Below are 25,310 nucleotides of genomic sequence, written 5' to 3' on the forward strand. Positions count from 1 at the left end.
ACTACTATAATTTAGGCTTAAGTTTTAGGTTACACTATTTAAAATTTTTTTGAAGCACAGTAACTTTCTGTAAGTGATAAAAAGAAAGTAATTATCTCTTTATATTCTAAACTGGGTAATGTATTAATTTTAGAAAATTTCTTGGTATGCCCATACTTGTCTTAGGACTGTTATAGTTGTTGTCAGAACTAGTAACTGTAGGCAAGTTACTGAACACTGTGTAAAGATTATCCTTGTATTATTCAAATGCTGATTTTTCTGTCCCCATATCTGCCTGCAATTCAGACATGGCTATTCTCAGTATCTCCTGACTCAATGTTGTGTAAACATTGTTCTCATTTATCCTCTTATTTGTCAATAAAAGCTGATAGCCAGTGGCTGAGCAGAGGAGAGAGTAGGGCTGGACTTCTGATTCCAGAGAGGTGAGGGGAAAAGAAAGAAGAGAAGGGAGAATTCAGCCATGAGGAGAGCTGAGGGGACAACTATGGGAATACACCTGGAGCAGAAAAAGTCACATCAATACTAAAATACAAGTGTCTTGGGGATTTTGGCTGGAAGATAGCCAGATTAGTTTAGAGGATTAAAATAGATTAATAAATGTTCAAATACTGTGCTATAAAGCTTGATTAAATAAATCTTATAGTCTGTTTAATTTTTGTGCGAGCTAGCCAGGAAAAAAGAAATACCATTACTTTTAAAATTGCACTAACAAGCAACAAATCAAATATTGTGATATTGAATATAACTGATGTGTCTACTTTTTGTTATTAACTTGACTACGTCTGGAATGAATCTGTGAGGGATCTTTTTTTTCCCCTTAACTAAACTATCTGAAGTGGGAAAACCCATTCTAATCTGGATCTTTGAGGTAGAAAGATACACTTTTTAAATCTGGCCACACCTTCTGCTGGCAGCGTAGATAAAGGACATGGAGAAGGAAGCGTGCTCTCTTTGCCTGCTTGTTCTCACTCTCACTAGCAAGTCCATTCTTTTACTGGCATTAGAGTCAGCCTACTTCTTCAGGATTCTGGCAGATACTGAAGACCAGTAGGGACATCCAGCCTCATGGACTGAACAACTACTGGATTGTTGGACTTTCCATTAGTAGACTAGCTAGACCATAATCTGTAAACCATTCTAGTAGTGTGTGTGTGTCTACACATATGTGTGTATTTATATGTACATATATAAAAATATAATACATAATACATATACACATATTCTATAAGTTCATTATATAAATTATGTTCCTCTAGAGAACCTTGACTAATTGGCTTCTAACTTTACAAAGGTAATTTTACACAGTGACATAAAAGCATTGGGAAATTAACTTTTAGAGAATCTTGCACAGTTTTCAAGACCAGATCCATTTCCCTCTAGTTAAGAAAAAATACATGTGGCAGAGGCAAATGCTTTCTTCACTTAGAAACAGCAACCCTTCACTAGAAGACAATCTGTACTGTTACCATTATGATCCTTCAGATAGGCCATGCTAATTTTATGTTCTGTAACTCTGTTCATAGAACTGGCATCTGTCATTAGAAAAGCATTACAGATCTATAGATTCTGTTAAGAGAATTGCAATAGCCAAAGGATTAATTAAAATCCCAAACATTATTTTGATCTGATCATCTACAAAAAAAAAAAAGTCATACAACTAATGGCAAAGCCATCAGAGATAACTATTACAATCTGACAATACAGTTGTATTTTCTAGTGATATAAAAAGGTAATATGATTATATATGTTATTATTACTATTACTATAATTATTATTGTTGTTGTTGTTATTATGTGCTTGTTTGCAGGTGTGTGCATGCCATGATGCACACATGAAGGTAAGAAAACAAATTTTTACCTATTTTTGAGGTAGGGTCTCTTGTTACTGCTATGCTGTATCGACTTTTGTTGATGGGATGATCTTCCATCCTATTATATGAATGCTGGGATTACAGCTGTACCACATTTAGCCTTTGTCAAATTTACAAAGTCCTATGGCAAGCACTTTTACCTATTAAGCCATCTCATCTCATCTCACACACATTCCAATTCTATGTGTGATGGGGGAGGAGGGTACCAGGTAGCCTTCTCTATTGCTTTCTGTCTTATCTGAGGAAGGGTCTCTCCTTGATCCTGGAAATCGAGTTCTTTCAACTAGATTGCAAGCCTGCAATAAAAATTGCAGGTCAATTATAAGTAGCAACTTAATGTTAACCTTCTTTAAGTCTAAAGAAATAAAGGCTAGCAAGATGACAGTGTGTGCAACTGTCATGAAAGACTGACCACTTGAGCGATCCCTGACTGACCACTTGAGTGATCCCTGACTGACCACTTGAGCGATCCCTGACTGACCACTTGAGTGATCCCTGACTGACCACTTGAGCGATCCCTGACTGACCACTTGAGCGATCCCTGACTGACCACTTGAGAGATCCCTGACTGACCACTTGAGCGATCCCTGACTGACCACTTGAGCGATCCCTGACTGACCACTTGAGCGATCCCTGACTGACCACTTGAGTGATCCCTGACTGACCACTTGAGCGATCCCTGACTGACCACTTGAGCGATCCCTGACTGACCACTTGAGCGATCCCTGACTGACCACTTGAGCGATCTCTGGTTCCACAGTGAAAGGAGAGAACTGCGTCATGAAAGCTGTCCCCTGTGTAGAGGTACACACGTACTAGGGTATATCATACACACAAATACCTACATATCACTGCCCACAGAATCAATCAATCATAAATAAATAAGTTTTTGAGGGTCTAAAGAAATAACACACTGTGAAGAATCGGAGGAAGAGGGTAATAGTGAAATAAATACCCCGGCACTAAACAGTCCAGAACTATTCTAGGTCAGAATGCTATCTGGCAACATCTCTTACCTCCTTCCCCTCCCCCACTGGATCTTCCCAAGATAAGAGTTTCTCTGTGTAGCCCTCGCTATCCTGGAGTTAGCTCTGTAGAACAGGCTAGCCTTGAGCTCACAGAGATCCATCTGCCTCTGACTGCAGAGTACTGGGATCAAAGGTGTGCACTGCCACTACCCAGAGAAACTTTTTATTTTTTTTTAAAAACCACATACTTCTAGGACTTAACCCAATGGGAAAAGCAAAAGAGACCTATTCAAACATTCAAGAGCCAGCTTAAATTATTGTCTCTTTTTCTACTATGAATGCAATGCCTTGGAGATATTTTTAGAGTAAGTGTTTGCTTTCCCTCCTAAATGAATAGGACTGCTACCACTTGCCTTTTGTCCTTTGTCAATGCCCTGCTTCTCTTCACACGGCCTTCCCTCAACTTTAGGCTTTGCTGTCTTCTTCACCGTAGGCTTTCCATGTCCATCTGTATTTCACTGCTAAGTAAATTTTCCCTTCCAAATCATTTTTATCACATTGGTAGCTTGTTTGAAAATCTTTATTCTCCCACACCTTCATATCTCAAGCAAATACCAGCTAAAATGTCAAGATTCTCTACTACATGGTCTCACATATGGTACTTTTCTTCTTCCAACTTTTTGTTGTTATTTGAGATTAAGATCTCACTCTGTAGCAAAGGTTAGGCTCAGACTCACCACCTTTCTGCTTCAGCCTCCAGAGTGCTGGGATTTTAGACGTGTGCATCATATCAGTCTCTCACATACTACTTATAAACTTAGGTAAGCTTTGTGACTAGCTCTGAAACCTGCTCTCTTCTCTGGACACTTGCTCTGACTCCCTGAGTTCATTGAGCTTCCAGCAACTCATTCTCTCTCTCCACCTCCCTCCCCCCTTTCCCCCATCTCTCTCTGTCTATGGCTTTTTTTTTTTTTTTTTTTTTTTTTTTAAAGACAGGGTTTCTCCATGTAACAGCCCTGGCTGTCCTGGAACTCACTCTGTAGACCAGGCTGGCCTTGAACTCAGAAATCCACCTGCCTCTGCCTCCCGAGTGCTGGGATTAAAGGTGTGCGCCACCACGCCCGGCAGCCAGCAATTCTTTAAAGACCAGTTTAAATCACAACTCTACTAAGCTTTCTTGAGTACATCCTATTTCCTTGCATTCTATAAATATAAAATATTTATGTTCTTATCACAAAGTTTAATATACTCTATTATGATTTATAGTTTTGAAAAATTATCAACTCATATGTTAATATTTTTTAAGGAGAGGTCATACCATTACCTGATAAAATGGTGAATAAAAGACTAGGCATAAGAATTTTATGTTGACTTTCTTCACAATTGATCTTATAACGGTCTACACCAACTTTAATCCCATTGATTGATTGTGTGTGTGTGTTTCAAGACAGTAACTCACTGTGTAGATCCGGTCAGGCTCCACTCACAGAGATCTGCTTGTTTCAGCCTCTTGAGTGCTGGGATTAAAGGTGTGACCTACTCTAACACCAGGCTTTTAATCCCATTCTGTACCAAATGCACGTAAATGCTTCAATGCTGTAATCATGTACATTAGTGATAAAATACATTATTGGAGGAAAATATCTATAATTTAACAGTTCCTGTGTTGAAAAGGTTTACAATTACACAAAAGACCCAAAGAAAGGCAGTTCAGCTAGCATATCATTAGACAGCAAGAATCAAATCCTACCCAGTAGAGTCTGAGGGGGGTGCGGAAGAGGATCCAGATGGAAGGGCAGTCTCTGGGAAGGAGGCCTCCTCCTGTGGTACTGGGTGATGCTCAAAGAACTTGGAGACAAACAGCAAACTGTGAGGCAAAAACAAAACAAAACAAAACAAACCTAACTTGTGCAAAACCCAGAAGCTTCAATACACGAGAACACAGAAGTAGTGAGAAAATGTGGGATCAAGTTTTACTTTCAGAAACAACTGTTAAAGTTCAATTACATATATTTTTGTTGAAAGTTTTTTTTTAAAAAAATTATATTATACTTTCAAGGGCATGCTCAGCTCTAAAACTAATTGTTGTCAGTCAGTTTCTATATATCACAGGGAGAAATCATCTAGTTTAAAAACTAGAAGAAAAATATCTAGTGGTAAGTTAGATTATCCTTCTTGTTTTTTTCTGAGATGGATTCACTGTGTAGCCTTGGAACTCACTGTGTGGACCAGGCTGGTCTTGGACTTACAGAGATTCACCTGCCTCTGCCTCCTTGGTAGCTGCTAAGTTGGATATATCATTATAATTAATTTTAAAGTCAAATTCCATTTCAGCAGCAACAAAAAGAGTTATCGAGAAAGATTATTGTACAATGATAACATCTAGTATATCTATTAGACATACTATAAAATAGAGAAAAAAGGAAATTTTCGAAAGAAATAACTTAAATGTATAAGTATTCCCTTAAATAAAGGGAACAGGGATAAGATGAAACAAACAGATATGGGTGAGGTGGAAAGTGAGGGAGAAAAGTAACATAATTGGTAAACTAGGTCGCTGAATCAGACTCATTGTCCTGAAAGACAATAGTTAACTTGACTGAAACAGTAGTCTATGTCCACCCCAAATTACATAAAAGTGATTTCTAAGGGCTAGTACTTGTTACTTTAGAAAGAGTATGGAGTGAAAATGTTATGTGCACCAGAGCCACTGTTCATTCATCTGAGGGAGAAGAGTTGCGTGGACTATTCGTTCTTTTAAAAATTCTTTAGCAATTGCATTGGGCAAAACGTCCCTCACGACTTTCAAAGTACACTAATTTTATAGTATGAAAATTTAACTATAAAGTAATAGGAAAGAGGTTCTTTGTGGATTACTTACTCAAGTTGGTCATAATTTACACACATCAGTGGAACCTCTGTACTACAACGCTGGTGAAATTTATAACCACATGTTTGACAACGGAAACCCTGGAAAAGCAGCTTTCGGCAAAAGTCACAAAATGCTAAGGTGAAAAAAGTTTTCCGTACCTGCAAAGTGAAAATCATACAGGGTTTCAGATACTTGCAAGAATCCGTTTTATATATTTGTATCATAAAAAGTCACACATCAAAACACAATATTAAAACCAAGGGACTTGAAATACTATCCCATCTTAATATCCAATATAAAAGCTCAAAAATCAAGGCATACAACAAATAAAAAGAATTGAGACCCTGATATGTTACCCAATTTCAAATGGACAACAAGCAATACTTAAAGGGACTCATGCATGAAATTCTCAAAAAATTTTTAAAAATTGAGTTAAAAAGAGTAACTGATTTCAAGCTTGACAGCATAAAAAAAGTAAAAGTACAAAAAGAAGAGCTAGAGGTGAAAGGAATGCAAACAAAGCTATCACTCAATCCCGACACAAGGAAGGAAGCTAAGGGAGGTGACCACTAGTGCGACAGTTCGAGACACAAAGATCTACTTATTCAACCCCAGTTCTCAGACAGAACAGCGAGAGGAGAAAGAATGCTATAATCTGGCAACAAGCCACTCCTAATGGAGTCAGCAATCACCACCCGAGGTGTCAAGTTGATAAAACAAGAAGTCATGGCAAAAGATATTTAGTAATATAAAAATAATTACCCAAGAGCTTAAAACAGAAACTATTAAAAATTATCAATGGCTTCATGAAATCTACATTGTAATTTTATTAAGGTGTAGTTGGGATTATTTTATCTGACCACAAAATTATGAAGTGAATTGTTTGTAACACAGGATGTATTACTGCTAAATTCAGCAACTTCTCAAAGTTTAGGTCTGAAATTTGGCTAATAGGAAAGAAAACTTCTGCCTTCAGACTTTAACATATTGTTAGGACACCTCTGGAAGAATGTCTGATGTGAACTTATTTTTTAGTCTATGCTTTCAGATAAGCTCCTTCATATAACAAAACAAATAAATGTTCAAAAGTATCAAAAGTTTATCAGTGACTTAATGTACAGCATGGATCAAAGAAATTGCAGTGTATGACGGGAACGTTTTCTCCCCCAGGCAGAAATGATATAAAGTGTGTATGTGCTGCAGTAAGTATGGGCAGAACAACACACAACCTGCTAACACTGCTATTTCAGAATGTTGATGGCAAGGATGGCTTTTTTATATTTTCAACCATCTTGAATTTCATTTAAAAAACCACAATCAAATAAGTAATAAATGTATTCTTTTATTATGACCTAATATATACCTCAACCTACATAACAGCACTTACATCAAGCATAGCTTAGCATTTTATATCCTTTATTATGTATAAATGCTTTTCACGATACATTTGATTTTAACACCAAATCACATTTCTCTTTCTGTTTAAATGGTTTTTGCGACAGAAGTTGGTCTTGAACTTTCAACCATCCTCTTGCTTCTGCCTCCCAATAGAGGTTTCCAGCTATGGAAAGCCACATCTGCTCTCAAACTTTTTCTTTTTTTGAGACAGGGCCTTACTATGTAGACCAGGCTAGGCTGTCCTTGAATTCCCCGTCATTTGTGTGTCTCTGCTTCCCAGTGTGCCACTGTGCCCCACTCAAATTTCTATCTTCAAAAAATATTTATTTAATCAATAGCTACTGAGAATTATAGTCTGGCACATAATACATTCTGGACTTTCAGGAACTTTTACGTAACAGGGTGTGCTGTCTTCAGTTTTCCCATCACTTGAAAAAGCATGTGAAAAAAGGCAAATGTTTGTTTCTACCTTTCCCCTTTTCCAGTTGCCTGTGGTTATACAGAAATAAGAAATAACTTTGATATTTAATTGCCAAATTAAGCATCTTTAGTACTGCACCACTATCTCAGGAAACAACACACACACACACACACACACACACACACACACACACACACACACGCCCATGCAGGCGAGGTACACAGGGGTTGGGTGGGGCAGGGGAGAGGAAGAGAATGAGAGACGGGAGCAGAACAGCAGAAGGGTAAAAGGTACTGGGTATGCAGTACTAAAGATGGATTTTATGCAAACCATAAAGATACCCTTGTGAATAAAGGTGAACCAAAAAGATCTATTATTTCTTCTGGCCATAACTTATGCTTAGTTTAGAACAGACTCTAAGTATATTTAAAGATGTTTTAGTTGAGTGGGGGGTGGTTAGGAGGCTGTTGCGGGCTGGTGACAAACTTAAGCTAGGTTTTACCAAAGGCAAAAAAGACAAGATAAAGTCTCAAGGAGAACTCAATACCCAACTCTGCTGCTTCCTACCCAGCCCTTAATCTTTGCGAACAATTTGTATGTCAAGACATAGGCAGTCTAACTCTACATGTTACATTTTATAAAAATAAAAATAAGAGAAAAAGCCTCAATTTCTCTTCTTATAGGCTACTAGGCAATCATTACAAGAATAAAGCTAGCCGTACTGAAATAGAATTAACACCCGCAAATCCTACTGAGGAGAAAATTAAAAGGAAGACGATCACACAGCATGACCCCAGTTTTCACCTGAAAGAGAGAGAGGAATGGGAAGTAATGAAGGGAAAAGCAAGTACGCTGTGCTCACTGCCCTGGAGTTGTGTACATAGAGAACTATCCTGTTACCTGCATCTATACACATGACGATTTCTAGGAAAAGTTCATTTTCATAGGCAGATTTTCATATCAGACTAATTTTGTTTGGTTTTTATTTGTTCATTTAAGAGACATAGTACATGTTTTTTAAGTTATAAAGAAAGAATAAATATTAACTTTTCAAATACAAGATTTTAGAGAACAGAATTTAGGCCAATTATCAATCACAAAATTATTCATCTGTATTTAATATTCACTAAATAAAAAAATTCAAAAGAAACTGACCAGCTTTGACAATTCAAATATGAATAGATACATACAAAGTTGTGTGTTGTAAGTGGGACATTCTCCAGTACTTCAACATGTAACTCCTCTCCAGTAAGCCAGGAAATGTCCGTGTCCCAGCCAATTGGTTTCTTCTCTCTGAAAAAAAGGAAGGCAAAAACCTTTCTTGATTACTGTATCTCAGTATATACGTGTGTATACAAATATGGTTACAGAGGAACTAATATTAAGAAAGTTTGGCTCTGTACTTTTCAATCATTAGAAATTAAAGTCTTAATTTTTAAGTTTAACTTTAATAAATGTATTACTTTTAAACAAAGAGCAGTATAAATATATTTACTTTTAAGTCGGTCCAGAAAAACCTACAACAGTCAAAACCAAATTGTTCCTGGGGTTTAAAAAACAGACAAACAAACAAACAAACAAACACACAGGTATGGTCTTACCATCCAATTCAGAGAAAAAGACCATCCAAGGAACAACATGCCTCAAGATGTAGATTCAAAACATAACCATCTCGGAACAATATTACTTTATGAAAAGACACTTCAATATTAAAATGTAAATTTTGGTAACTTTTTGTGGAACTATGAGCTTGGTATTTAAAAAGGAAGACTATAGAAATGCACATTATCTAAACAGATCACATTCTAATGTAGTGGTTCTCAACCTTCCTAATGCTGTGACCCTCTAATACAGTTCTTCATATTGTGGCAATCCCCCATCCATAAAAACATTTATGTTGCTACTCATAAATGTAATTTTCTACTGTAATGAATCACACTGTAAATAATTATCTATATTTTCAGTGGTCTTAGGCAACCCCTATGAAAGGTTGAGAACTGCTGTTTTAATTGTTCACAAATTAAGGAAATTATAAACTCTAATAAAGGCATTTGTCATAGGAATAAACAACAAAACCAAATAAATTATCAATAGTCTTCAAGATTTCTTCAAGAGTAGTATTAGTACAATTTTTTAAGTTGATGTTCTAAATCTTTTAGTAATAAATACCCTCTCTTTTTCTAATGTGTATGGGTGTTTTCCTGGCATTTAAGTCTGTACACCTCATGCATACCTGAGGAGACAACAAGATTTTAGATCCCTGGAATTGGAATTACAGATGGCTATGAGCTGCCATGTGGGTTCTGAGCTACCTCTCCAGTCCTTGAGTTAATTCTCCATTCCAGAGATTTGCAGAAAGACTACAAAAGAACCCCAGAGCTTTATGTCTAATTTTCTTTCAAAGAAAATGACACAACACATACAAACCATACCCATCCTGAATTCTGTAAACAGCACAGCATTCTGGGATGAGACCTCTCATCATCAGTGCTTTCTTTAGACTGTCTCGAACTGTAACACCACATCTTGCGGGTACCTATGACATAAATACATGCAAGAGGTAAAGGAAGGAGGTTTTCTTTCAAATCATTTTTTAAAACTGAGTCATTTACCTTATAACATCTTTAAAATATCATATGGATTCCTTGGGTCTATAATTTACTCATTAGTCAAAGGAAATTATACCAAGTAACTATTATTTTATCAGCTTGAAACAAAGAAAAAAAAAGATGTGTACATCTTCTATTAAAACTACATACACATATACATGAATAGAAAACATAATATCCACTATATTGCACATACCAATATAGTATGGTTCCACCACTGAAAATACTTAAAGGTCAACACTCAAAGTAAAATAAAAAATGTTGCTGTCTGCTTTTTGAGGCAGTGCCTGTTGTAGCCTAGGCTTGCCTGGTTCTCTAGATATTCCTATGTCAGCCTCACAACTCTTGTAAGCACACACTACTATGTCTAGATGTAAACATCTATTTTGACCAAAGGTGCAAGCTGTATAATAAGTCCTTGGTTACACTGATGATTATTAAGAGATGCCTTATGGACTCTGAATATAGCAGAAGAAAATGTGTGTCTTAGGCTATATGGGAAGGCTGGATGGATGCTCAGTGGGTGAAGCTTTTGCTGTACAAACATAAGGATTTGAGTTGGGTCCTCAGTACCCACTAAAAAGCTGAGTGTAGCAGTGCACATCTTTAACTCCAGTGTGGACCTGGGGGAGGGCTGTGTCATTTGGTCAGCCAACTGGTTCACAAGAGAGACCCTGTCTCGAAAAACAAGTTGAACAGTGATAAAAACAACTGCCATTGATCTCTGATCTCTACAAGTGCATGCACTCACAGACATACACATGTGCATATGCACCACCATCCAAGAGAGAGAGACAGACAGGTGAGGGTGCAGGTGAGGCAGGCAGGCACACACATACAGAGACAGGCATCAATCTGATATTCGATACTTACTTCCCTAGTGTCTCTATCTGGGAACTCGACCTTCTCTAGAATCTCATATTACTATTGGGGCTATCAATAGCTTTTTCTAGTATTCAATGATGTACATGTTAATCAGCTGCTAATTCCTTATGATAGCAATAGGTCCAGGACTAGATATATGACCTTCTAAATTGTACCTGAGTCTTATTTGAAGTGACATATGACATTGGTTGAGAGATGCTCCTGTTTTAGTGTAGTTAAGAGTGTGCCAATTGATACATATTTCCTAGAACATTAATATCAAGATATCACTATCTATTGATAGAACAAAGCTCATATAAGGAGAAGTAACACTGGGAGGAGAGGGCAAGGCAAATGGTTAATCCTATTGTTTAGCCCTTCCCATGCCTCATCTACCTGGCAAATTTGCAAGACTAAAGAGAAGCAGAAAGATTACAGGGAGTACAGCTTTTATTAGGGAAGTCAGAAGGAGGGGTGTTTTAGGTAATAGAAGATTACTGCTACAGTCACTTTAATTACTTTAAGCTACTAGGTAGGACCTGTGTTTAGAAATAAGCACAGTTTAATATTATCACTGAAACTATTGCTGGGTATGATGGTGCACACCTTTAATCCAAGCACTTGGGACGCAAAAAGCAGGAGGACCTAGCTCTGTGAGTTCCAGGCCAGCCAGGTTAACAGAGTGCGGCCCTATCTTAAGTTTGTCATAAGGGAACAGGGTCTCATAATTTTAAGTATTCAAGATATAGCTAGACATATAGGCAACCCTCATTATTTGTGAGGAATTATGTGTGTATTTGTCTACTCACTGGAAAATATAAAAAACTTTATTGTGTTTATGGATACATGAAGATCAGTGAAAAACCTATTCATGTACTGTCTGAGCTAAGGTTGAACAAAGTAACAGTTTACCTTTCTGCTTTCAGAATACAAATCTGTATCCTATTCCTATTCCCAGCCTACCTACTGCTACATAAACCTATGTGCTTTCTGTTTCAGATGGTTTCCCAGCACAGTACTTAAGTGCAGTTTAGAGCTCCTAAGCCCAGAGAAGACTGTAATGTGTCTGGCAGGGAAGAGGTAGGGAGGTGTGTGTGTGTGTGTTGGGGAAACTTAATTCAGGCCTCAGCCACAGGGATGTTAGCCACGAGTTCATGTTACGGAGTCAACAACACTATATATATTTGTCTGAATATGTATTTACCACAGGGCAATTCACACTTGAACAAAACAGTTATGTTCAAACTTTATTATAAAAAAATTTAAAAAACCCTGAAATGAGTATTGATTAAAAATCCATGAGAAGTCATTCACTACCTTTGCATGTGTTTAAAATCTTCTATAGTACAATGTTTTACAAAACTTTAAGGATTCACTTTAAGATTTGGCTGGACAGCTGGGCATGGTGGCACACACCTTTAATCCCAGCACTCGGGAGGCAGAGGCAGGTGGATTTCTGAGTTCAAGGCCAGCTTGGTCTACAGAGTGAGTTCTAGGACAGCCAGGGCTATACAGAGAAACCCTGTCTCAAACCCCTCCCCCACCCAAAAAAAGATTTGGTTGGACATCAAAAAATGTCATACACTGAATTATTTGTGCTAGTATGTGTGTGATATTGTATTCTCTCTTTCTCTTTCTTTTCGAGACAGGATCTCATATAGCCCAGCTTGGCCTTAAACTTACATACCCATACTCTGCACTCCTGTCCTTCCTGCTTCCCAGCATTTCAGATCACATACACCGTGGTCGGCTTGGTGGTACAGAAGCAAGTTTGTGGTATATGTAAACACGAAACAGCTCTTAAGTAAACTAGCATAGGACTCATATGCAAACCAATATGTAGATTCGGACACAATTTTAAATATACAGCTAGCTCTGGCTCGTTTTATGCCAACCTAACACAAGGTATAATCATCTTAGAGAAGGGAACCTTTATTGGAAAAAAAAAATGCTTCTTTCTATAAGACTGAACTGTAGACAAACCTCTAAGACATTTTCTTAATTAGTGATTGTTGGGGGAGGTCTAGTGTGTTGTGAGTGATGCCATCCCTGGATTGGTGGTCCTGGGTTCTGTCAGAAAGCTGACAGAGGAAACCATGAAGAGTAAGCCAGTAGCAGCACCCCTCTATGGTCTTTGTATCAACTCCTGCCTCCAGGTTCCTGCCCTGTTTGAGTTCCTGTCCTGACTGCCTTCAATGATGAGCAGTACTACTGTGGAAGTGTAAGCCAAATAAACCCTTTTCTCTCCAAGTCACTTCTGGTCACGGTGTTTCATCACGCCAATAGTAAGCCTGACCAAGACATAGCTTTGTGATTTTATGACAATTAATCTTGAAGTTGTATCTTTCTCGGCTGTCAGACCAATTTGTTTTTAAGGAAAACTATGATATGCTATGCTTACAACACAGTCTTGTTAAGAGGATTCTTATACCCTAAAAACACTTCAGAGTGAAGACGTTAGAATTAAAGTACTTCCTAGACAAACGGAATTTAACTTGCAAAGAACCAGGGCCATTTACAAAGGTTGTATCTCTTACTACTAAACTGCTAATCAAACCAAAATAGGTTAATCAGTTAAAAAACGTGCCAAGGACAAAAGAAGCCCTTCCACTGCTGGAAAGGCTTATTAGCACCTCCGTGGAACCTAGAATGTCCTGGTTCCACAGTGCTGCACTCAGCACTTGCCCTCACAAACTTGCTGTGGGGACAAATGAGAACACATGAGAATGGTTTATAAACTGAAAACTGGTAAGCAAAATACACTGTGGCTAAAAATATAGAGGGAGGATTATTTCCTGGGGCTGTAGAATATATCCTATTTAATAATATCCTTTTATTCTTAACCTACTTCATACACTTACTTATTTGTACTGGTAATAATTTAAGTTTCTACTATTACTTCCTCACCGTCAAAATGGCTAAAATCAAAACAACTTTATCTTATTTCTCTCGACTCCACAAACAGTTCTTACTTCATAAATACAAGTAGGGCATGATTTCATTTTTAAATTACATTCCCTTATTTATATATTTTGATTTCACATGATGCGTTGTGAGTGGGCATGTATGTGTACACATGTGGAGTTCAGAGAAATCCTTTTGGCAGCAGCATGCTGGGTGATTTCTTGACAACTTGATATAGAACTATTTGAGAAGAAAAAAATATTAACTGAGGCAATGCCTTGAACCGCGAGCATTTTCTTGATTAATGCTTGATGTGGGAGGACCTACTTCACTGGAGGTGGTGACACATCAGGCAAGTCCTAGATGAGATTAAGAAAGTAGATTGAGGAAGCCACGGAGAGCAACCCAGCAAACTGTTTCTCCATGGCCTCTGCTGCAGCTCTTCCCTCCAGGTTCCTCCCTGAGCTCCTGCACTGACCTTCTTAGGCTGTGACATGGAAGTACCCTTCCTTCTCAAGTTGCTTTTGGCCATGGTCTTTATTATAGCCATAAAAAAACTATCAAATTCAAAATGATTTAGGACGAAGTCTTCTGCCAGGCATGGTGGCTCATGCCTATAATTCTAATACTTAGAGGTTGAGACAGAAGGATTGCCCTGAATAAAACACTACATAGTAAGATCCTATTTCAAAAAACTTGAAGGGCTGAGGAGAGAGCTCAGTTAGTAAAGTGTTTACTTGACAAGCATGATGACTTGAGGTGAATTTTGAGAACTCATATAAGCAAGTTAGATGTGAGTCAGGAATAACAGTGGTGCATACCTTTAATCCCAAGCACCCAGGAAGCAGAGGCAGGTGGATCTCTGTGACTTTAGGCCAGTCTGGTCTACATAATCAAGCAAACAAACATGTTGGATGAAGCAGCATGTGTACTGGGAAGGCAGGGAAAAGTGGATCTTGAGGGCTTACTGGGCAACCAGCTTACCCTGCATGCTGAGTTCGAGGCCAGTGAGAGAGCCTATCTCAAAAAGCAAGGTAAATGACTCCTGACACACCTCAGGATGTCCTCAGGCCTCCACATGCATGCCTACATGTGTATGTGCACACACAGGAACATAAAGCCACCTACCCACACATCCCAAACCAGGTGAGAAGTGGAGTGTGAGAGAAATATGCTCCAAGTACACTATATACTCTCATGAAAATGAAGAAACTAGACAATCAATAACATCTAACAGTCAGATAGAAACATCACAGTTTTCTTTATCTGATATAAAGGGTAAATTCTGATAGGATACAATAAGTTCTTGTTCCTTGGAGAACTCAAAGCTTTATGACATGAGGAAAACTTGTACTTTATGAGAAGAAACCATCTTTTATTAATTTTCCTTACATATTTATCTTTTTATAATTTACTGCCACTAAAAAGCTCACCCGTTGAGTGACACAGTTTTACAACATTCTTTCTTGAATGGTATATACTTTCTCATGTCTACCTACTTGCTGGGATTTCACTTTTTATGACTTCACATACATATAACAATGTTAATATCAAATAAAACATATGCCTGTCATGATGCAAATGTCACAGTCTAATTTCCAGGATCTCTGTTTCAGAAACAAAGAGAACTTTCAGTAGCTACAAGGCTTCTTCCATCTTTAAAAAAGATATTTATTTTCTGACAATTTCATACAAGTATACAAATATGTCCTGATAACCACCATCACCAGTTTCCCTTCTTGCTCCCTTGAATCTCTGCCCCAATAGATGTTTCTCTTACCTTCATGTTCTTCAACACTTTATTACAATTTTCTATTTCTTTTTTTATTTGCTTTTGAAAATGTGTGTGTGTGTGCATGTATATATGTATCTTGCTAAGAATCAAACCCAAGACCTCACACATGCTAGGTAAAAGTTCTAGCACTGAGCTATATATATCTCTCAAACCCAAGAATCCATTTTGTTTCTGAATTTTATACTTCAAGTTATGAACTTTTATTTACTTCTAGTACTACTGGAGATCAAACCCAGAATATAATAGCAAGTACTCCCTCCGAGTTACTGCCTCAGCCCTAGTCATAGTGTGTGTGTGTGTGTGTGTGTGTGTGTGTGTGTGTGTGTGTGTGTGTGTGTATGGTGTCAGTATATGAGTATGTTCATGTCATGGGCTCATGTTTGTATAGAGGCCCAAAGTTCATTAACTCTTTCTTAATTGCTAACCACATGATTTTTTGAAGCTAGGTAACTTGCAAAAGAGAGAGCACGAGGATTCCTGCTAGTTTAGCTGGTGAGCTTGCACCAGGGGTCCATATTCTATCTTCTGGGTAATGAGAATACAGGTAGCCACAATGCGGGTTATCCTTAAGAGTTCTGGGGCTCTGACCACCAGTCCTCCAGCTCAGGCTTGAGCAACAAATGCTTTATCTCCTGAGCTACTCTCTCAGACCTTTATTACATGTAATTTTAAAAATTGATAACTGTACAGTAGTTAGGGCTTTATTATGATTGTTAACATTACTTTGATCTTATTTCTCATTCATATTTAGGTGTTTCAAAAACTCATATAAATTATTAAAAGGCAAATTTTATATTGCTTTTTGTATATTCTACAATTTTATGCATTATTTTTATTATTCATAAAAATACTTTCTAATTTCCCTTAGAATTTTTTAGTCTATGCTGAGAGTAACTACAATTCTAAACCATGCTTTTCTATTGGTATTCATTTTATTTTAATTGCAGTATGTTCAGAGAATTTGCATTTTTGGATATTCCTTATTGCTAAAAATATAGTAAAGACTTTAAGTGTCCTGAAAAAGTATATTTTTTTAAATGTCTACAGGACCTACCTGTAATATATTAAGAATGACATCTAGGCTTTACATGCTGGGATAAACCTGAAATCCCAGCCCTTGATGGGGTAGAGGTAGAAAGATCTTAAGTACAAGATCAGCACAGAATACAGACCTCATCTTAAAAGATCAAAAATGAAAATGGATAACTGACAAAGAACTGTTTAAATACAATACTTAGTATTCTAATTGTCTGGTGAAGTTGCTTTTTAATATATCTCTCCTTGTCCTTAATTGTTTTCCTTAAAATCTATTTCATATATTTCTATGACTAACAGCATTCTTTGTTTTTTATTGAAAATAATTTTTTCATATAATATATTCTGATTTCAGTTCCCCTCCTCCAGCTCCTTCCCACTTCTCCACCTACCCAAATCAAATCTATAACCCCCTCTCTCATCAGAATATAAACAAGCATCTAAAATAGTAATAATAAAATAAGAGAAAATAAAAACAAACAAGGCAGAATAGGATGAGCAGCATTTTTAAAGGTTCACAATGAAAACCAAGAATGAGGTAAGGGATAAACTGCAGTGATGTGGAGAACCCAGTTTAATACGCACCGTACATAACCACACATATCCTGTTCTGGCTACTTTTTCTGTCACACAAGCTAGAGTCACCTGACAGGAGGGATCTTCGATTAAGAAATGCTTCCATAAGACTGGGCTGTAGGCATTTTCTTATGTAGTGATTGACTTAGGAGGACTCAGTAAATTGTGAACAGTGCCACCCCTTGCTGGTGAACCTGAGTTCTGTAATAAAGCACGTTAAATAAGTCATGGGGAGCGAGCCTATAAGCAGAAGCCTTCCATAGCCTGTGGATCAGCTTCTGCCTCCAGGTTCTTACCGTTTAAGTTACTGCCTTGACCTCTTTGAGGATGAACAGTGATGTGGAAGTGTAAGCAGAATAAGCTCATTTCTCCCCAACTTGCTTTGGTCATAGTGTTGCATTATAGAAATTGAAATCCCAACTAAAACAATTACAATATTTACAATAATGAACATATGCATAATTTTCTGCAAGTTTCCTTGTACTTCAATGTAATACCTCCTTCCTTCCTTAATCCTCTTCTAGACAAATACTAAACATCTTTCTGTCACTATAGAAAAATTTGCCTTTGTTTTTAAAGACTTAACTATGTAGCCAAAGATGACTGAACCCCTAATTCTCTTGCCACCATCTCCTAAGTGAGAGTATTATATGTATTCACCACCATATATAACCAAGAATTCATTTTAGAAATTTATATAAATGGAATTACAAAGTATGCATCTATTTTTGTCTACCTTCTTTTCTACAGCATATTTTTCTTGAGATTCATCTATGTTGGGTGTTAGGACTATCAGTAACTTTAGTATCAAACTATGTTCTTTATATATAGATATACCACAGTTTTTTTTTAATTTATTTATTTTGTGAACACTGGTATTTTGCCTGCATGTATGAGGGAGTTGGATCCCCTAGAACAGGAGTTACAGATAGTTGTGAGCTACCAGGTGGGTGCTAAGAATTGAACCTGGGTCTTCTGGAAGAGGACAGTGCTCTTAACTCCTGAGCCATCTCCAAAGCCCTACACAATTTTTTTCAAAAATATCCCTGACTTTTTGTTTTTAGTTTAAAAAAAAACAAACAAAAACAACAACAACAAAAAACTTTTGAGATGGGGTCTCTTTCTGTAAGTCCAACTAACCGAGAACTCCATACACAAATCAGGACGGCATTGAAGTTACACTGAGCTACCACTGGGTTTTAGGTATGTAAACAAAGGACCAATTTAACAATTTACTTGTTGACGGACATTAGGAACTTGGAGTTATGAGAAATAGAACAACAAAACAAATCATTATTTTTCATGCTCAGAAAAACACTTCAAAATAGATGGTTGGGTCATCTTAGTTAGAGATATTTTAACTTTGTGTATTATGACCATACTGTCCCTTTAAAAATGTATTAAAGTATACACATAACAAAGTCTTATCCTAATTATTTTTAAAAGTGAACTGCTCAAGGTTAATCTTCATGCTATTGTGTAGCCAATCCCCTAAACTCCTTTCATCTTGTGTCTCTGTGTGTTCTGCCTGCATGTACGTCATCACATGCAAGTGCATCGCGTGCATGCAGTGCCCACAGAGATCAGAGACAGTATTCAGTCCCTTGGAACTGGAGTTTCAGACAGCTGTAAGCTGCCACGTGGGTGCTGAGAACAGAACCGGGCTTCTCTGCAAAGGCAGCCAGTACTTCTAACCACCAAGTCATCTGTCCGGCCCACGCTCTTCTCACAAGTATAGGCAACAAAATGAAGACAGAGATGGGGGTGGGTGTCCACTCACTTTTTAAGCTTCAGAGATAGAATAGCTATTTACAAATAATTTTACATTACATTCCTGGTTTTTGAAGAGGACAAAACTGGATTTGTTTTAGAAATTGAGCTTATTCTGTGCAAAAATTAAGTAATTCCAAGTTTGCTTTATCACAATCAACTCTTCCTGGAAGAAAGGGCAGGAAGAAAGTGTGTAAAAATCTACTCTTGATAATTAACAGTGTTAGAAAACAGTATTTTCTTCTTTCCTTTTTTTTTTTGGTTGTTGTTTGTTCCCGGACAGGGTTTTTTCTTTGTGTAGCTCTGGCTGTCCCGGTACACCATGCTGGTCTTGAACACAGAGAGTTCTGCTTGCTAATGCTTCCCAAATGCTTCGATTAAAAGCGTGCACCACTACACCCAGACCAAAAACAGTATTTTCTAAGTAAGGTCAAAATCCAAAAATATGTGGGTAGTTGGCAACTCTGCTAGTTCCTAATCCGATCATTAACACAGGAATTCTAGACTCTAGGGCAAAATGCTTTTATAGTAACATTTTTTAAAAGTCAAAAGGAGTTTTGGAATACTGGAAAACACCCACTGTACTTTGAATTTCTGTTGTCTCACAGCAAAAACAAAGAGAAACTACTTTGATTTTAGCTGACTTGCAACTCTTCTAATTAAAGTTCGAAGCAATCATATAGAGTTGGAGAGATGGACCAGTGGTTAAGAACACGGGCTGCTTTTCTACGGGACAGAGTTCAGTCCCCAGGATCTTTCTTGTCCGGTGACTCAAAACTAACTACCTATAACTCCAGTCCCTGCAGACCTAATGTCTCCTCTGGCCTTGTGAGCACCCCCACTCTTGTGCACACACACACACACACACACACACACACACACACACACACACACGAAAGCACTATGGCTTACGTTTTCCAGGAACGTTAATTATGAAGGCTGAACTTGACAATATGTGCTTTACTTGAGGACTCAGGAGATTTCTCTGCTTTAAATGTTTCTTACTGGTACATTGTTTCTAACAATTTTGTGACAATTTTTAGGAGTTACATACACAAGAGGAAAACACTAGCACACTGAAAGGTAACTGAAAGGTAATTTAGGCTGGAGATTACACAGAGGAAAGAATCTTACCTGATACAAGCTTAAATCTGGAAATTCTAATCTCGTCTTTAAAAAAAGATGCATTCGTTTTTATTTTATTCTTATGCGTACTTTGCCTGCCTGTTCAGTAGTTCACCATATGTATGCCTGGTATTCTTTGAGGCCAGAAGAGGGCACCAAATTTCCTCAAAATGTTATTACAGATGGTTGTGGACTAACCTAAGAGTGCAGGAGACCAAACCAAGGACCTCTGCAGCAGCAGCCAGTGCTCTGAACTGCTGAGCCACCTCTTCAGTCTCCTGACTGACTTTTCTTCCCAAGTGCTGGGATGCGTGTGCCACCACTGCCTGGCTCCTGACTGATGTTTAACTAGTACTTATATTTAAGTGCCAATGAAGTTTGATCAGTTAGGCATGCTAACATCCCATCACTTGAAGAGGCAGAGGCAGGCCGGTCGCTGTTAGTCAGAGGCCAGCCTGATCTATGTAGTGAGTTCCACAGCCGAGGCTACATAGTGAAGCCATGTACACAAATACACAAATAAAAATTAAAAAGAAGGGTTAGGGAGGTGGCTCAGCGGATAAGAGCACTGACTGTTCCTCCTGAGGTCCTGAGTTCAATATCCAGCAACCACATGGTGGCTCACAACCATTTGTAATGGGATCTGGTGCCTTCTGGTGTGACTGAAGAGAGCAATAGTGTACTCATATACATAAAACAAACAAACAAATGAATGAATGAATGCATCTTAAAAAAAAGAACTCTGTATATAGACTTGACATAAAATAATCATGTCTTTTCTACCCTAACTTAAAATGGATAATTCCATTGGCATGGCTCTGAATATGCAGTGATGATGATGTTCAACACAAAGAAAGCAAAAGGATGATGATAAATACTGACTTACCACTGTCCTCTGTTTGTTGGGCAGGAAGACTCTAACGATAGGTTTCTGTGGTGACTTGGGGTTGTTCCGTGATGCATCTGTGGGAGTTTGAAAAACTGAAAGAGATGATGGTAGCACTGAAAGGCTAGAAGAGGAGGAGGATGTAACGGTGTCCATTGATGCAGAGCTAGAAACAGAAAAATCTGCTCCATTACCCAGGGATTCCAAAAGCTGCTGTTCTCTTTGCTGAAGGGCATCTAGCTTGCTGGTGTACTCTTCATAGGCCTACAAAATAAAGGAGATTCACATGGGACCTGAACATTGCTCATTGGAGACCCCAGAGCTAGAGGATATTTCCTGAGGAAAGCTGCTAACAGGGAGTGGAACCAGCCCAGGAAAAGAAGTTTATTGCAGTCAACAATGATGAAAAAGGAGTTGGAGATCTGAAAACTGCTTTGACATCAGACAAAGAGATGCAGAATTTGGAGTTTACCCAGATGGTTTCCTGTATTGATTTGGGGATTACAGTTAAGTGATTTGATAGATCTCAGAAGAGACTTTGAACTTTTAACATTGTTGATGCTGCTCGAGATTATGGGGACTTTGGAAGTTGGACTAAATGTACTTTTTAATTATGTTATGACTAGATATGGCCCCCATAGACTCAGGTGTTTGAACAAGCCTATGGGGGCCAGGGAGTGGAATGTCATGGTTTGAATATGCTTAGCCCAGTGAGTGGCACTATTTGGAGGTGTGGCCTTGTTAGAGAGATTTTAAGACCCTCATCCTAACTACTTAGAGGTCAGTCTTCTACTAGCAGCTTTCAGGTGAAGACATAGAACTCTCAGCTCCTGCACCATGCCTGCCTGGATGCTGCCATGTTCCTGCCTTGATTGATGATAATGGACTGAACCTCTGAACCTGTAAGCCAGCCCCAACTAAATGTTGTCCTTATAAGAGTTGCCTTGGTCACGGTATCTGTTCATAGCAATAAAACCCTAACTAAGAATGTAAGAAAGAAAGAAAAATCCAAGTCCAATTTGTGTTGCTCATGTACTCACTGAAGCATGGTCAAACTCTGCTGGCCAGCTGCCTAAAAAAGACAGAGTCCTTTCCCAACCCCACTGAGAGAAGCTATCAACTGTGATGAGCTACACTTCACCATCTTTATCACAATTTGTAAGCAGTCTTTTCAATAGCTATTTGTCTGGACTGCTTTTTTGGGGGGGAGGGGGGTGGGTAGGGAGTGTCACAGAAGCCTTCAACATCTCTCATTCTCAGTTATGAGTCTGGAGTCATTGATACCACTGCAGAAGCTTCCTTGCCCATAGCAGTCAATGGCAGCATAGATCATGCATGGACTTTCACATAGTTTCCAGCAGCAGCATAGATCATAGACATCCAGACAGCCTCTGGGGACAGCACAAACCAAGGATGCCATCACTGTCTCCTGTAACAGCTATGATCCTGGATATCAACATGCTCTCTGGCAGTATTCCTTATTATCTCCTTCCCCATCAAATGCTGCTTAAGCAAGTAAAAATTGATTTGATACCCTGCAACCATAGGAAACTCTGGACCACTAGGAGTATACCCTTTTAAACATCCCATTTGACAAAAGCTATAAAGTAAAATGGCTTACCATATTAAATACCAAATTCTAAAGGAACAGAATGATACTGAAAGTAAAGAGATGGCATTGATTGGAATATACATATCCACAGTTCTTTCAGACAATGGAAATCACCTCAGCCTAGAGTAATTTAGCCCTTTTGTTCCCTAACATCCCAAACAGATGCAGTACTAGAAACATTTATGAACCTCTACAAGAGAGAATCAAGGATTATAATATGACATTTCCTTTTTCTCAAGAAGTTTACTGGGCTAGCAAGATGGCTCAGCAGGTAATAGTGCTAGCTGAGCAAGCCTGAAACTTGAGTTTGATCCCTAGAACCCACAATGAAAGGAAAGAACTAACTTCTGAAAGCTGTCTTCTGACCTCCACATGCATGTGCATGCCCCAGCCTCATGAGTACAACATAAAACAACACACAATAAAAACTTTAAAAAGAGGCCTGTGTGCAGAGAATTTTTTAACAAAGAACATATTTTAAGGTACTGGGTGGGGGGAACCCCACAGATTTCTAAACTGAATGTCAGGTAATGTGTTGGAAAGTGCAAGGAGTATATGGACCACACTAGGAAATCTGTATTTCATAAGCAGAAATTATACCGCAGGAATTACCTGAGGAAGGGGAGAATGCAAGAGCAATCTCATTTCAATAAAGGCTACAGCACTCTGGTGTACTGAATATTTATCTTACTGAACAACTTTTTTTTTTTTTTTCCTGAACAACTTTTGAAAGGAGAAAATATAGTGAAAGTACTGAGGTAAGGAGCCTGAACTCTGGAAAAATTCCCCTTTGACAATTTCGTAGTCTAGAACTGTCACGAACAGAATAGAGAGTTACCATCAAATCAATTCAAATCTTTCTGTTTAGTTTTCATATCAAGAGGCTAATTAATAAGGGTGCCTTTCTCAATATGCTTCATTTATTGAGTCTATATTCATTCAATAAATATTCGTTGTTTATCTCTATACTGGCATCGTTTATGCTGAGACTACAAAAACAGACAAGGCAGACAATTCTTACCCTTAAAGGTTTAGAAATGCCTGGGAGACAAGTTCTTTCTTACATAAATCAAATATTCTTATTACTGAGGCCTAGGCAAACATGGTTATTATATAAAATTAGCCTTATAAAAAAGAATTATTGGAAACAATGAATTTTCCAAATATTCTTCCCTTATCAAAGTATTAATGTTAAATTTTGAAAATATACCAATTTCTTCAGCACAGATTACAAACTATCACTTCACCACATTATCAATAGTTTTTTTCATTCTCACAGTTCAGTTTAACAAGTTACTTCGGCTGCATTCAGTGCTGTACTTGTTAGCTGTATGTCAACTTGACAGAAGCCAGTCATCTGAGAGGAGGGAATCCCAACTGAGAAAATGCCTTCCTAAAATCAGATTATAGGCAAGCCTGTAGGGCATTTCCTTAATAGATATAGAAGTGCCCGGTGGTGGATAGCCCAGGGGTTGCTTGTATTTTGATGCTAATTCCACTCTCCAGGGAGAATGGAGTCTTGTATACTGGTGACTTCTTGTCACCTATCCCCTAATGAGTAAAGGAGAAAATCACTGGGTAAGTAGGGGAGACTTCCGGGCTGGACGGAAGAAGAGGAGGGGGAGGTGAGAGAGGGCCCAGGGGGGATGGCTGGTCAGCCCTACAGGGCAGAGTTGCAGGCACAATCTCGGGAACGAGCCAGTTCTTTTTTAATATTTCCTGCACAAGGCCCAGCCCATTGTAGGTGGTGCCACCCCCTGACTTGGTACTGGATGCTATAAAAAGAGCAGGCTGAAAATGAAAATTTTGTTTTTTCAAGGGAGTTTCATTGAGGGAAACAAACTTCTCTTAAGGATATGCTGCAAGCCTGGCAGTAGATGAGCAACAGAAAACAAAAGCAAAACAAAAACCTCAATAGCACTGAGTTTTCTGGAAGTTCCTTGTCTCTATAGCAACAGTGCCCTCACCACTTAATTTTTAAAAATTTGTATTTCATTTTATTTATATTTTCTCTCTTTTTACCGTACTGATCCTTTGCATATATATCATGGCTTCGGGTTTAGTGTTCGAATAAATGGGTCTCTGAATTTTTAGGTTTTTTTTTTTCTCCTTTTGGGGGCTCTTTTCTTTCTGTCTGTCTGTTTTGTTTTTTTTTTAAAATTTTGATGTGTTAGTTCTTGTTTTATATTATTATATTATTATTCCTTGAGAAGCCTATATGTTTTCTACTGAGAGACAGAAAGGGAGTGGCTTCAGATGAGGGGGAAAGTGGGGAGGATCTGGGAGGAGTAGAGGGCGGGGTGACTGTTATCAGGATAGATTATATGAAAAATAAATCTATTTTTAATAAAAGGGGGAAAAATAAAAGGAAGCAGGCTGAGCAGGCCATGAGGAACAAGCCAGTAAGCAGCACTCCTTCATGGCGTGTCTCTGCATCAGCTCCTGCCTCCACATTCTTGTTCACTTGAGTTCCTGCCTTGGCTTCCCTCAACGGGCTGTGATTCAGGATACAGAGGGCAAATACACTCTTACCTCTTCAAGTTTCTTAGTCATGGTGTTTCATCATAGTCATAGTAATCCTAACTGTCAAATATGACTGCTCTCT

General features: G+C 38.2%; 1 protein-coding gene across 16 annotated transcripts in view; it reads right to left on the reverse strand.

Annotated features, from left to right (window-relative positions):
• The window catches only part of Braf (Braf transforming gene), a 122,428-nt gene that overhangs the window by 53,054 nt on the left and 44,064 nt on the right, over window positions 1-25,310 (reverse strand). For 5 of the 16 annotated variants that reach the window (XM_011241139.3, XM_011241135.3, XM_011241138.3 and 2 more), the window contains exons 3-7: window positions 21,094-21,357; window positions 9,953-10,065; window positions 8,720-8,822; window positions 5,720-5,868; window positions 4,589-4,705 (exon numbers count right to left, since the gene is read on the reverse strand). In XM_011241139.3, the coding sequence (XP_011239441.1) occupies window positions 4,589-4,705; window positions 5,720-5,868; window positions 8,720-8,822; window positions 9,953-10,065; window positions 21,094-21,357 (746 nt within the window). The remainder of the gene's footprint in view (window positions 1-4,588; window positions 4,706-5,719; window positions 5,869-8,719; window positions 8,823-9,952; window positions 10,066-21,093; window positions 21,358-25,310) is intronic. The other 11 variants (XR_001785085.2, XR_001785086.2, XR_001785087.2 and 8 more) reach the window with 6 other exon arrangements.

Source organism: Mus musculus, chromosome 6 (assembly GCF_000001635.26).
Source record: "Mus musculus strain C57BL/6J chromosome 6, GRCm38.p6 C57BL/6J".
In the NCBI taxonomy this organism is placed as follows: domain Eukaryota; kingdom Metazoa; phylum Chordata; class Mammalia; order Rodentia; family Muridae; genus Mus; species Mus musculus.